Consider the following 15,426-nt stretch of genomic DNA (forward strand, 5'->3'; position numbering starts at 1 on the left):
AGCTACTTCTCAGTAATTTCAGTTACTATTCGTTTTGTTTATATACTGTAGTTTACAACAGAGGTGGAAAAATAAAAAAGTAAAAATGTGCCATGTAGTCCTGCCACATTTTGATTCCACTTGTGCACTTAAACAGGTGATATCACTAATTAGCTAGTCGACCTCTGGCAAAACATCATGGTGTGTTGCATCGTGTTGGTAGCTTGGCTGTCTCACATATCACGTCTGTGAGTTCAGAAAGACACGTTTTCAACTTTGTGACGATGCCCAGCTAATGCAAGGAGAGTTTACAAAAATGTTTTATAACGTTACATACAAACAAATGCGAACAGTTACTTTAGGTTATGCACTATACAGTTAATAATCCCTGATAATTTACGGTGTTGATGCTAACCTCCACTGGTGAAAGTTAACTTTGACGTTATCTAACTAATTTGCATCATTAATGACTTCTATAACGTTATTATTTTACGGCACCTATATTGACGAAGAACACAAGAAACCATGCATTTACTTTCTGTGGATAATAAAAATCAGCAACTCACTGCTACTCGGAACACATGCTCACTCGCTGGTCTCTCTCGAATGAAAATGCAGGTGAAATCCAGATTTAAATGTCGTCACTTTCCGTCCTGACAGTGGAGGTGTCCTGACAGTGGAGCCTGCACCGGAAGCGACTTCACAGTGGAGGCCTGCAGCCAGGTGCCTCTCAACTTTTCTGGCCCTGGTTGCTTCAAACTGCGTTTGACTTCCCCATTTTGTAGCTAGAGCAAGAGTGGCAGACTTAGCCTCATCAAATTGCTCCCTAAACTCCATCAAAACACTGATGGCGTTTTGCAGAAGAGTAGATGCTTTCAGAATATCCGCGTCCTTAGCTTGCAGTAACTGTGAGGCAGCGTTTATACATTCAAGAATCTTGGTTTGCATGTTGACTAAAAATATGAAAGAAAATTTGCTTATGGCATTCTTGAGCGCACTTGCTTCACCACGCTCATCGTTTTTGTCACTGGTCAGGGATATTTTGATGAGGGCTTTTATAATGTCTCCATATCTGTGCCTTAACGCAAAAAGCGCATCATGTCGAGATGTCCAGCGAGTGGGACAGAGGCGTTTTAATGTGACAGTTCTGCTCTCTGGCTTTATTAACTCACTGAGGAGCGCTCATCGTTTGATACTGTGACCAAAAAAGTTGTACAGGATCTCTACAGTGTCATGGAACTGCTTCACTCCAGGGACGTTTTTAACAGAGTCGTTGAGAGCTAGGTTGAGATTATGAGCAGCGCAATGAACATAACAGGCAAGGGGCTCCTTCTCTGCTATTCTTGCCTGTACTCCTGAATATGCACCACTCATATTCACGGCCCCATCATAGCCCTGTCCGCGGCATTTTGTCAGATCTATTCCGTTTTTCTCTATAGAGCCCAGGATTTGGTTTTCAAGCTCTGATGCTGATGAGCCCACAGTCGCCTCAAAACCCAAAAACACTTAATTGATCTGTATATCTGTTGCAATATCCATGTCATTCTTAACAACAGTTACGTAACTGTACACCTGGCTCAGCTGGTCTATCTTTGACACATCTTGCGTTGTGTCCATGATAATCGAATAAAACGGGGCTTCATTTATTTCATTAATTATGTCAGCTTTCACGCGTTGAGATAATATGTAAATAATCTCATCTTGAATCTGGTGACTTAGGTATTTCGCTGACCCTTCTGGTCGGTTGATTAGCTCTTTCAAAACAGGGTCGTAGCGAGCTAATAACTCGATTATTGACAAAAAGTTGCCAGCATTTCCCTGACCTAGAACTTCCCTGTGCCCCCTGAATGCCAGGTTGCATGAAGCCAGAGTAAGAGTTACATTTACAATGCACTCCACGACCTGTCTCCAAAACAAGGCTGCATTACGTACATTCCTCTCCATTTCGTCTATTGTGTTGTTGAGTTTCCACTGCTCGTAGACTATGCATGCAGCAAGATGTATTTGCGTGGATTCATGCTTCTCAACTTTGGCAGAAAGATGTTTCCAATCTCTTATTCCGTTTACCCATGCATTGTTGTAATACGGGGCATTTCGGTTGGCAAAAAGACAGCAAGGCTCACAGTAACAGCAGTCTAATTTGGGGGAATAGTACATCCAGCTGCGGGGAAGTTTCATCCCAACTTTAGTGGTAGAGGTGTAATAACTTTCCGAAAAACACAGATTGTCGTTATCAGTGGGAAATGGACCTTTGGGTCTGTATGGGCCCATCTTAAGGATATATCTTTTAATGTTGGCGTCCTGGATGTTTTCAACAAAATTGGCCCAATCAGTCAGAAAACACTCCAGAGGAGGGTTTTCATCATCCACGGTCTGCGTGTCACCTGTAGCATGAGGAGACCTGCTGCTTTCATTTCCAGTGTCCAGTGCGGGTGAGGAGGGGGGCTGCTGGTCAGGTACCAGGTCTGGCTCTACCCTGGAGCAGCTAGCAACTGCTGAGTCCCTAACATCACCGCGATACAGCCGAGAGAGAAAGAAGGGGATTTAAGCTAGGCGGCTGGGCTACTACAATAACAACCATCAACAGTTTACAACTAACTCACACATTGTGTATAGTGCAGTGATTGTTAGAATTGCTACCTGTAAATCTGGCTCCCTGACTGTGCTGGCAGTATTGGCGGGCCTGAATCGCTGCCAACAACAATGTCGGGTTCATCTCCAGGGGGACGAACAAAATATGTGTCCAGTTTTTGTAATTTGGCTTTTCCTTGCTCTCTTTTTTCCTTTTCTTTGCACTTTGCCCGCTGTTATGTTTATATGAACTGCCACTCATGTTAACTTCGTAGTAAAAATGCTCCACCTAGCTTGCACTCTGTTGACAAGTGACTGATGACGTTGGTGGACGGTTGATGACAATTTTGCCCAAAATACACTTGGAGACAATATCGGCGATCCACTTGTAAATTTGCACATCGTAAAGTGAAATGTGAGAGTGAAAATAAAGTCATACAGCACAACATTTTATTCAATATTTTACACCTACTACATCACTAAAGTCAGTCTTGTAAAGTTTCACTCAAGTTTAGTGTGGAGCATAAATCACATGCTTTAAACACAAGTGTATCACACACGGAATAAGAACTTATTCATCCATTTCAAGCAATAAACATAACTTATCTATTGGTCTTTCCAAAACACTAGTTTTAGTTTTCACAAAAGCACATCTAACAAGACCTTTTGCATCAGAAACTGCCTTTTCAACTTTTCCCATCACCCGTGAACTTCTTGGTGCACCGTCGTCCACTATAAGAACGACATGTCCTCCCTTCAGATTTTTCCTGATTTCAGTCCACTTCTGCCTCTCCTGCAGAAGCGGCAAGTACCCTGGTCCAGCGTTTCCAGAAGATGTCAGACAGGTATTGTACCTGTTTCCACCTCTTCCTGGCATACAAGTCCTCTTTCTGAAACACTCCAGGAGGCAGCACTGGTTGGCTTTTCAGAAGAAGTAAATGGTTAGGTGTGAGAGCCTCAATGTCATGTGGATCATTTGACACTCTTGTTATAGGTCTGCCATTTACAATAGCCTCGACTTCACAGAACAATGTGTGGAGACGTTCATCATCAAGAGGCTGCTGTTTCAGTATCTGGTTAAGAATTCTCCTCACAGAACGAATCTGCCTCTCCCAGATGCCTCCAAAATGTGAACCTGCTAGTGGGTTGAATATCCAAGTGATTCCTTTCTGCATGAGCATATTTGAGATTTTTGACTGATTCCAGCCTCTGATTGCTTCACGCATTTCTTTCTCTGCACCCACCAGATTCGTGCCATTATCTGACCTCATTATAGACACCTGGCCTCTCCTGGCTATAAATCGTCCAAAGGAATCAGTTTCGAGAGAATTAGCAACTTCTATATGAATTGCTCTGACTGTGAGACATGTGAACAAGACCCCATACCTCTTGACCATACTCCTCCCACACTTGACCTCAAAGGGTCCGAAATAGTCTATTCCTACACTAGTGAACGGAGGATTGTCTGGTATCAGGCGATCTTGTGGCAGATTTGCCATTCTCTGTTCACCAGGTTTTGCTGATATCTTTCTTGATCCTGCACGACAGGATCAAGCTTGATGATGTGACTTCTTCTCTTCAGCTTGTCACCTTTCTAAAGAGTCATCAGTTCATCACATAAGCCTTGCATTTGATACAGTTTGACAATTTCAATCTCTCCCAGTGCAATATCTTCAGTAGTGAGCAAAGATCCACTGATAGTTGTTTTGAACTTTTGCATCTGGTTTGCAACAATCTCAGTTTTCCTTTCATGACTCAGTCTCCCACTTGCTTGTAATGTGAGTAATTTGCGATGTACACTCAGTTTGTGGAGCAGTTGTTTCAACTTCATCATCCAGGAAACTGCTCTTGTTAATCTGTGCCATTCTGAATAATGACAAATGAGCTTGTTAAGTGTATTCTCATATGCATTTGTAGCATTCGCACTCACTGCAGCTTTAACTTCAACAACATCTTTCTGTATCTTCTTTGATATCAGGTGAAACTGGCCAGTGTTTCTCATCTTTCTTCAAAAAATCTGGCCCACCAGTCCAGTCCTGACACTTTATGAATGTGTCTGCATTCATGCCTCTGGATGCATGGTCGGCTGGATTCAGCTCAGAGTTCACATACATCCACTGACAGTGGATTTAATCAGTGTTTTAATGGAGACCCTTTTTGTTTTTAATGAGAAGGTAGGTGACAACTCCATAACCTTTCTCACTCGCGTCTGCAAAGTGGTGCATTTGTGCAGATGTGACTTTTCCAAAACCAACTGGTTTTAGACATCTGTCCAATGTGAAACCATGAAGTTTTGCAAGATCCAAAATCCACTTTTGTGACTTTTGAGCCAGGTCAGCAGGGATATCTTAATCCCAGGAGACTTTCCTGCCACACAGCTCCTGCAGGATCATTTTAGCTGGAAGGATGACAGGTGACAAAAACCCTAACGGGTCATATACAGGACTTACAAATGACAGGATGCCACGTCTAGTTTATGGTGTATTCTTTGCATTAATTCTGACCTTGAAAACATCTGACTCTGTACACCAGTTCACTCCAAGGACTCTTCCGTCAGGTAATGCATCATGATCAAGGTCCAAATCTTTAACCTCTTTTGCTCTTTCTGACTCAGGAATGGAGGCTAGAACAGTCCTGCTATTACTCATCCATTTTGTAAGATGAAATCCTCCACTCTCACACAGTGCTGTCAAGTCTCTGACCACATCAACTGCTTGCACTGCAAAAAAGGAATTTCAAGAAAGTAAAAAAAGCCTTGTATCAAGAAAATAAGTCTTATTTTTTTGCCCAAAAAGAATATTAATCTTGTCAAGCATGTTTTGATTAGAAAAAATATCTCATTTTAAGAAAGTGTGCCTTACTTTTTCTTGTTAAGATATACCAGCTAATTTTGAGCTAGAATGAACCAGAAACAGAGTATAAAAATGTTTTACAATAAAACCCAGTGCAGTGACAAGATTATTTGCCCTATTTTAAGAGTAAGACCATTTGCACAACTTCTCAATTTAAGAATGCCATGAAACAAGGACAATTAAAGGTTTATTATTATTATTATTATTATTATTATTATTATTATTATTTTCATTGCAGGGCAGAACCTGCTGCTTCATATCTAACATATTAAGATGACAGCAGACTGGTCTATACAACACACAACATAATACAAATAACCATGCTGAATGAAAACTGCATGGCCCATAAACAAAACAAAATGAAAAAATGGCAAAATGATATGACCCTTGACTCAATTGCATCCTGAATCACAAAAGAACATGCAGTATCCTGCAGCATCGGCATCTGACTGCTAATTGATTGTTCATCTGAAGAAGAAAGAATCATGAAACAACAAAATTAACGGTCAAGAAGCACAGTTTGTGGCAAACACATTAAACAGTGCGCCTTTTACAGTCCATCAGATGAGGCTCTGTGTAGCCCAAGCACATCTCCCAGATAATATTTTGTAGGGACATATGTCACATCCTTGTGAGTATAACTATAATATGGAGTGAAATCTACCAGATTATCAGATGCTATGAGTTCAGTTGCTTGTGCCATGTTTGGAATCTCTATTGTATATGCCATGTAATTTCCATCATAGCGAACAGTAGTATGCTGCTGCAACTCAAAACAATATAATGATGAGTTAATTACATAGATATTGCTCACAAGGGGTTCCGGTGACGTCACCATCCTGAATGGCAGCCTAAAGTAACAGCTCCCTCGCGAAAATAGTTATTTTGCCCCTTTAGACCGTCAAATACCAGATCTTCAGATATTACTTGAACAGACAAGAGGGGCAAGAATGGGGAAGACGCGTGCAAACAAAGAAATCACCGCCGCAGAAACTGCAAATGCAGAAAATTCGGAGAACAGCTCTCCTACGAAGGGACAAGATGGCGAAGCTAATGCTAACCCAGCTCTTTCAAGTGCCGCCGCAAGTCTGGCAGAAGTTTTGGAGGAGATTCGGGACTTCCGAAAAGACACAAAAGAACAACTGAACGATATTAAATCAGAGATTACCAGCGTTAACCAAAAAATAGCGGAGGCAGAGGTGCGAATTGAAAAAGTGGAAGACCGCGTTCAAAACCTGGAGCAGGTGCTGAATAAGGTGATAAAAGTCATGCACCAGCAAGAAAACAAGCTACTCGACCATGAAGGAAGATCCCGACGGGAGAATCTAAGGATATATAATGTTCCTGAAGGAGCCGAGGGATCGTCTATGATGGACTTTGTGGAAAAACTACTGCGGGACACGCTGGGGATAAACCCTACCGCGGAGCTCGACATCGAGAGGGCGCATCGGGCGCTGGCACCAAGACCCACCGGAGACAGGCAAGACAAACCGCGGTCAATAATAGTCAAATTCCTCCGCTATAAGGTTAAAGAAGAGATTCTACGCAGAGCTTGGGAAAAGAAGAAGGTTTTCCTGAACGGGAGGCTAATATACTTTGACCAGGATTACCCTCCAGCAGTCCTGCAGAAGAGGAAGGAATACGCAGAGGCGAAGCGGGTGTTAAAGCAGAAAAATATCCGCTTCCACACTCCGTTCCCGGCTAAACTACGAGTGTTTTATGAGGATGGAACACGTCTATATCAGACAGCGGAGGAGGCGACCACAGACATGAAGGACAGAGGGCTACCAGTCAGCGTGATTACACCGAAGGAGAGTCTGGCTGAGCAGCTGTCCCGCACCGCCTGGGAAGCAGCGGGAGGACCGATCCGGCGAGGGACAGGTGAGGAGCGAGAGAAAAACATCAGAGAGAGACTGCGAGCCTTCAGAAGACAGGTCACACCCTCTTCAGAGGAGTCATAAGTACTGACTGACTTCTAAAGGGAGGTAAAACTAAACAGAACTTAAAATATGCGGTGTTACGCCCACCTCAAAATATTTGCATATACCCCAGTTGGGTGAGAATATATATATATAAGCGAGGGATGCATAAGGACACACTTTCTGTGTAATGAACAGAGACCTTTTTCCTCCTCTCTCCAAGTGCCATGGTGAGGGCCCTCAGCCCACAGGTGGGAGAGGCTTTCCCTCACAGCTAGACGTTCTTTCTAGCTCAGCCCAGGGTCATCTATTAGAGACCCCAGCCTTGGAATCACAGTTCTATTTCTTTACCTGTTACCTATGTTTGATGTTCTTGTTTGTTCAGGGAGTAGATCTACTAAGTCCTACTTTGTTTATTTTGTTGACACACAGTGAATAAACATGGCTAGTGACAAAGTAAAATTTATTTCTTTTAATGTCAATGGGCTGTTAAACCCAATTAAACGTAGCAAAATCCTATCTAAAGTGAGAGCAGAACAAGCCCATATAGTCTATTTACAGGAGACCCACCTGACAGATAAGGAGCACGTAAAATTAAAGAGAATGGGCTTCACTAATTTGTTCTTTTCTTCATACAAATCAGGACATAGGAGAGGAGTTGCAATCCTCATTTCAAGCAAACTAAATTTTGAAAAAGTATCCGAAATGGGTGATAAAGAGGGCAGATTTATTTTAGTAAAAGGAAAGATAGATGGGAATCCAATCACCCTTTTGAATGTTTATGCCCCCCCAGGGAGTGATATTAGTTTCTTCCAAAGAATCACTAATATTATGGTAATAGAAACAGAAGGCCTTCTGATTTGTGGAGGGGATTTAAATATACATTTACAGCCCAAGTTAGACTCGTCTAGTAGGAAAACTCACGATATGAAATCCCTATATAAGAAAGTAAATACACTTCTTGAGGAGGTAGGCTTAATCGACATATGGCGAGACCTTTTCCCTAACAGAAGGGATTACACTCACTATTCTGCTCCTCACTCTCTCTATACAAGGATAGATTATTTTATAACATTTGGCAAGGATAAAGATAAAATACATACTTGTGGAATTGGGACGATAGATCTAAGTGACCATGCACCAATATACTTATCCATTGATTTTAACCTACGGTTAAAAAATAATACATGGAAATTGAACTCAAGCCTGTTAAATGATCCATCCTTTAAGGCACAAATTGAATCAGAAATTAGTCTCTTCTTAGAGCTCAATGATACTGGAGAGGTCTCACCTCCCATATTATGGGATACTTTGAAGGCTGTACTAAGAGGGAAAATTATAGCAATATCCTCATTCAAGAAAAGAAATAGGAATAGAAAATTAGAGGACTTAAAAAACAAACTAAAGGAACTAGAAAGAAAACATAAAATGGATTTGGCACAGGATACACTAGGAGAAATTAAAAACATCAGGAACGAAATTAATAATCTAGCCACACAAGAAATCAAGAAAAATTTAATGTTTCTGAAACAGAGACACTATGAAAGTGGCTCTAAATCTACGAAAATACTAGCGTGGAAACTGAAAAAAAAGATAGCGGAAAATACAATTCATAAAATTAGGGACCCAAGAACAAAAGTGATAAAAAATAAATTAAATGAAATTCAGGAAGCTTTCGAAGTATTTTATAAAACCCTATATTCCGAAGTCCCTGGTGGGACTGTAACTCAGATTGACAGCTTCCTGAATTCCCTAGACCTACCCACTCTAGATGAAGAACAAAATCAAACAATGATAGCGGACATAACTGAAGAAGAATTAAAAGCTGCAATTAGTAGGCTTAAATTAAGCAAGTCACCAGGATCTGATGGTTACACGGCAGAGTGGTATAAAGAATTTAAAAAAGAACTAATACCCGTTCTACTTCCCACATTGAACTGGGCTTTGAAAAAGGCACAAATGCCACCCAGCTGGAAGGAGGCAATAATTTCAGCCATACCAAAAGAAGGCAAGGATAAAATGGAGTGTGGATCTTTTAGGCCAATTTCTGTTCTTAATGTGGACTATAAACTTTTTACGTCTATCATGGCCAAACGATTGGAAGAGTTTCTACCAACATTGATACATAACGATCAGACAGGTTTCATACATCAACGCCAAACACAAGACAATATACGGAAGACACTACATATTATGGACCATATACAAAAAAATAAAATTAAAGCAATTGTGATAAGCGTAGACGCTGAAAAAGCCTTTGATTCCGTCAATTGGAATTTTCTCTACAGGGTATTATATAAATTCGGCTTCCATGATACGACTATTAAAACTATACAGGCACTATATAACAATCCTACCGCTAGGATTAAAGTCAATGGATGTTTATCTAACAGTTTTACCCTAGAAAGGGGCACCAGACAGGGTTGTGCATGGTCACCATTACTCTTCGCATTATATTTGGAACCATTAGCTCAATTCATTAGACAAAACGAAGACATCAAGGGAATCACTATTAAAGGGAGGGAATATAAATTGGCCTGCTACGCGGATGACATTTTGGTCTACCTTGGACACCCAACATACTCTTTACCTAAATTGATGCAATCATTTGAACAGTACGGCCAATTATCAGGGTACAAAATCAATATAGGTAAAACCCAGCTACTTTCATATAATTATAGCCCACCAGAAGAAATAAAAGGTAGTTACCCCCTGGCATGGCAAACAGAGTCTTTTAAATACCTAGGCCATACCTGTCAAGTATCCCGTTTTGGCCGGGAAAGTCCCGTATTTTACCCTTCTTTCCCGCCGTCCTCCCGTATTAGTATTTTCCCGTAAATATCCCGTATTTTAACCTGCGTTACAAAAAAATAATAATACCGGGCCCGGGCGGAGTAAAAAAAAAAAAAAAAACATCCCCTGCCCTGAGCTCTGTCACTAGCCTCGCGATAACTGCAGTAGCCTAGGTGTAGGTGGCAGTTGTCGCGAGGTTAGCGTCAGATGATGGTGACAACGCGAGAAAAAAAGAGAAGGAAGATGGACGATGGACGGGACAGAGCGGGCGCGCCTCCTCCAGGTCCTCCTGCCAAAAAACCAAAGCCGCTGTGTAATTACCGTGACCGGTGGGACAGTGACTTCACTTTTTTGAAGAGGAGCAGGGTGGGGGACAGTCATGCGTTCTGCAGGATTTGCAACTCTGACTTCAGCATCTCGCACGGGGGGAGGAATGATGTAGGACAGCACGAAAAATCTGCAAAGCACAAGCGCGGGCTGGAGGCACAAAAAAGTGCCCAGTCCATGTCAGCGTTCGTGACGAAAAATACCAACGAGGCAGACCAGGTCACACGTGCGGAGGTCAAAATGGCAATGCTGTGCGCCAAAAATAACATTCCTTTCTCCTTCCACGATGACTTCAACAAGTGTGTAGCCGACATGTTCCCGGACTCTGCTATTGCACGGAAATATTCAACGGGAAAAACTAAGGCTACTCAACTCATCAAAGGTAAGTTAGCTAGCCATACAGCTGTACACTGAGGGAAAAACTCTAGCATTGAATGACATAAGTATGACTATTGTGTAACGTTAGGCCTGGCTATTTGATAATGTGCCCATGGCATGCTTGTTGAACAATGTTCTGGGCTACTAGCTAATTACTGGACACTCGACAGGTGCCATAGCAGCAGAACTACAGGACGAGTTGGCCAAAACATGCCGATCTCAGCCCTTTTCACTGATGTGCGACGAATCTAATAACAGAAATACAGACAAAGAATTCGTCATCCTGACTAGACTCTACGATGAGGCCACTCTGCAGGTCGCTACAAAATTCCTGGAAATGCCTACATGCAATGTGGGAAATGCAGAAAATCTTTATGAAAAGCTGAGTGAAGCATTAAGGTAAGGGGAACTGCACTGTGTTGACATGTTTGTAGCTTGCATTTAGTTACAACCTTACATTTTGTCTGAGACATTTTGTGGCATTTTTTCCCCTGTTTCCAATAGAAAAAGAGGCATCCCATGGGATAACCTGATTGCCTTTAATTCGGATAATGCGAGTGTTATGAAAGGCCGACATAACTCGGTCATCAGCAGACTGAAGACCAGCCAGCCCCACATCCAGGACCTTGGCTGCATCTGCCACTTGGTACAACTGGCCACAGGCTGTGGGATCAGAGCAGCCAAGGTACCGGTGGAAGACATCCTGGTGGGGATATACACCCACTTTGATAAAAGGTAAATGCATACATATGGGCCTGCTATTTCTCTCGCCTAATATTATATAACATTTCCTGTAGCTAACTCATGAACAAGGTAGCCTAGTAGGCCTGCAGTTCATATTCCTCACTCACTCACTCACTCACTCACTCACTCACTCACTCACTCACTCACTCTTCCAACCACTAACAGAGTAATTTTCTATCCCTCAGTGCAAAAAGATGTGAAATCTACAAAGAGTTTGTAGACTTCACTGATTCAGACCACCTGAAGCTCCTCAGGTACTGCAGCACCAGATGGCTGAGTCTGTTAACCTGCATCCAGAGGGTGCTGAACCAGTGGGACGCGCTACAGGTAGGATGGTAACTCCACTCAGCAGATATCTACACAGTTTACTATGCTATATTTCTATTTTAACCATGTATTGTCACCCTCTATCTCTATGTACTGTAGGCCTACTTTAACAGTCATGAGGAGGTGGAGAGGAGTGTTAAAGTGCGTGATCTGGCAAGCCATCTGCGTGATCCCATCGTGAAGACCTACTTCCTGTTCCTGAGTGCTGCCCTTAAGCCTTTGTCTGAATTTAACATTGCCTTCCAGGTGGGTTTCAATTATATTGAATGAATGAGTGATTTAATAGTATATACTTCAATGTCTGTGCTTATTGTAGCATTCTAATTTCAGTTATTTTTGTTGTGACCATTGATATTATCTGCAGTCAGAGGGAGTACAAATTCACAGACTTGAAGAGGAGATGTGCAGGCTGATAAAGAGGATCCTGGGCTACCTCATACCAGCCAGGGCAATCGTGGGTGTACCTCTCAGGGAGGTGGAGTATGGAGATGGACATCAGTTGGCTGATGAAGATCTCTTTATCGGAGCAGACACAAAGGCATTCATGAGAAGCGCTGAGCTCCCTGTGTCAGCCGAGAAGAAAATCTTTCAGTGAGTATATTACCCAGTAGTTATATTATGATATCATCTTTTGACAGTATGAGAGTGTAGGTTGTAGTGTACCAATATATTACCACTAATGCATTTTTTTTCACTCTTATGCTGTTGTAGAACTGTGAGAAGCTTCTATGAGGCAGTGCTTAAGAAGATGTTCTCCTCCTTTCCCCTCGACCATCCACTCCTGAGGGACCTGAAAGTGCTGGACCCTGCAGCTCGCCTTAACACAACTCCAGGGACAGGTAGAAACAGTTTCCAATAGGCAAGGCAATTTAGATCTGCAATGTTCAGTCAAACACTTTTACTTTGCAGTGGAAAGGCTAGGGGCCTTGTTCCCCCAGTTGAGGCTGCAAGCAGATAAGCTGAGAGAAGAATTCACAGAATTCCAACTGACAGATAGGAAGGATCTACCCCAAGAAGACAGCATTGACCGATTCTGGGGCCTGCTAGGAAAGGACAGGTACAGTGAGCTGCCGAGACTTATGAAAGCCTTATTGAGCATTCCTCATAGCAACGCAAGCTCCGAAAGAGTATTTAGCATGGTCAGAAAAATTGTAACAGAGAATAGGATGTCACTTGATAACACAACTGTTAGTGCTCTTCTGTCATGCAAAATCAACTACTCTGGCCCAGTTCACAAATACACTCCTTCAAAAACGGTATTAAGGAATGCTAAATCTGCAACAAACTTGTACAACAAGTCTCTAAAAGAGTAAGAAAAGTGAAAACTGAAAAGATAAACTGTGAAAGAAAAGCAATATGAAATGAAAAGAATGTATGGAATGAAAATAAAATGTAAAGACAAGCAATGTTGAACAGAAAATGTGCAAATAAGAAATTGAATAAATGCTTTTCATATATACCCTTTTGTGTTTTCATTTTGGCTATAATGAATGTTCACAGCATGTCAATGTCAACAAAGGTAGGCCTAAGTGGTTGACAAGTGGTGATTTTAGCTTTCTTGTACATCTGTCTTAAAATGTAAGGGATACTGGAATTTGGTTGGGGTGGTGAGACTGCTCGTGGCGGGCGCCGGAAAATTTCCCTTATTTTCAAATCCGAAACTTGACAGGTATGACCTAGGCATCAACCTACCAAAAGATCTTACAAAATTATTTGAACAGAATTATCTACCCATACATAAAAAAATAAAGGACGACATAGCAAGATGGAATTTAATTCCCTTCTTTAGCCTTAGCTCCAGAATTGACTCTATCAAAATGAATATATTGCCAAGATTTTTATATTTATTTCAAACCCTGCCAATAGAGATTAACCAAAATCAATTTAATGAGTGGGACAAGATGTTATCTAGGTATATATGGCAAGGTAAAAGACCAAGGGTTCGCCTAAAAACTTTACAGCTGGCTAAGCAAAAGGGAGGATGGGGCTTGCCTTGTTTCAGATATTATTATTTTGCAGCGCAGATGAGAGCAGTGATATGCTGGTGTAACCCGTCATACACTGCCCAATGGAAAAACCTTGAGGAAAAAATGTTGTCCATTCCCATTCAGGCAATTTTAGCTGATAATAATTTACAAACCCATATAAATAACATTGATAACCCATGGGTGAAATGGACCCTTAAAACATGGAAAACTATCATAAAGAAATATAAACTCGAGACCAATATTACAGCTCTTAAATGGTGTGCTTACGAGTCAGAGTTTACACCTAATAAACTGGACTCTAGATTCAAGGACTGGATAGCTAAGGGTATAACAGTCCTATGTAGTATAATGAAAGATGGAAAATTGGTCAGTTTTGAAACGCTTAAAAGGACACATTTATTAGAAAAACAAGACTTCTATCGATACCTGCAGTTACGACATTATGTTGATACGAAGATGAAAAATGTAACAAAGACAAACACACGTTTGATTGAATTGTTTATAAAAAGCTATAATTCAGAAACTAATGATAGAATTGTTTCATGTCTGTATAAGGGTCTATTGGATTTGAAATCACACTCAACTTCATATATTAAAATAAAATGGGAGAAGGAAGGAGGGATAAATATATCTGAGGAAGAATGGACGGCAATATGGAGGTATCAATGGATGTGTACCAGCTCGCAAAAGTGGAGGGAGTTCGGCTGGAAGAGCCTAATTAGGTACTTTATAACACCCTCCCAGAAGTCTCACTATGATAATAACTCTCCTGTCTGCTGGAGGAACTGTGGAAATCAAAGTGCAAACCACTACCATATTTTTTGGGACTGCTCTGTCTTGAGGGACTACTGGAGAGAAATACACAACGCCCTACAGGATATCTTCAAATGTGAAATACCCCTTGAGAGTAAGACTATGTTTTTTGGACACATACCTCAGGAATGGCCGAAAAGAGATAAACACTTAGTAAATATTTTGCTGGTGGCCTGTAAAAAGAGTATTACCAGAAAATGGTTATCAACAGAGAGCCCAACCATAAATATATGGATGGATATCACAATGGACATTTATAAAATGGAAAAGATAACAGCTTTTGTTAATCACAAATTGGAGAAATTTACATCATACTGGGATAACTGGGTCAAATATGTCACGCCTCATAGGCCGGATTTTATTTTCACAAACCAGTAGCTATGATGTATGAGAAAGATCACTCCCTACCAGTACATAGTTTTTTTTTGTTTGTTTGTTTCAATTGTTGTTGTTATGGTTGTACGTTTTTCTTCTCATAACTTGGATATAAACTAAAATACTATTTCGGCATTTAGGGCAGACAACAGATGCAAGAAGTCAGAAGCTCACATGATGTATATGCTGTGAATGTCTGTTTCTGAATGTCAATAAAAAATAAATTACAAAAAAAAAAAAGATATTGCTCACAAGTCCAAACTCAGGTAAATCATTGGAATTAACAGCAGTTACAAGTAATGTCTTCTCCCGTATATATTTATTATCATTTAGATTAATCCATTTTACAGACACTGCATT

At 41.1% G+C, this 15,426-nt stretch overlaps 1 protein-coding gene across 1 annotated transcript; it reads left to right on the top strand.

Moving 5' to 3' along the window:
* Positions 1-10,105: 10,105 nt before the first annotated feature.
* LOC141001041 (uncharacterized) lies at positions 10,106-13,349 on the top strand. Its single transcript, XM_073471978.1, has 8 exons — positions 10,106-10,823; positions 10,990-11,218; positions 11,324-11,554; positions 11,749-11,890; positions 11,990-12,136; positions 12,255-12,481; positions 12,602-12,729; positions 12,800-13,349. Exons 1-8 carry the CDS (start codon positions 10,322-10,324, stop codon positions 13,201-13,203), a joined length of 2,010 nt encoding a protein of 669 aa, XP_073328079.1. The 5' UTR covers positions 10,106-10,321; the 3' UTR covers positions 13,204-13,349.
* The last annotated feature ends 2,077 nt before the right edge of the window (positions 13,350-15,426 follow it).

Source organism: Pagrus major, chromosome 1 (assembly GCF_040436345.1).
Source record: "Pagrus major chromosome 1, Pma_NU_1.0".
In the NCBI taxonomy this organism is placed as follows: Eukaryota; Metazoa; Chordata; class Actinopteri; order Spariformes; family Sparidae; genus Pagrus; species Pagrus major.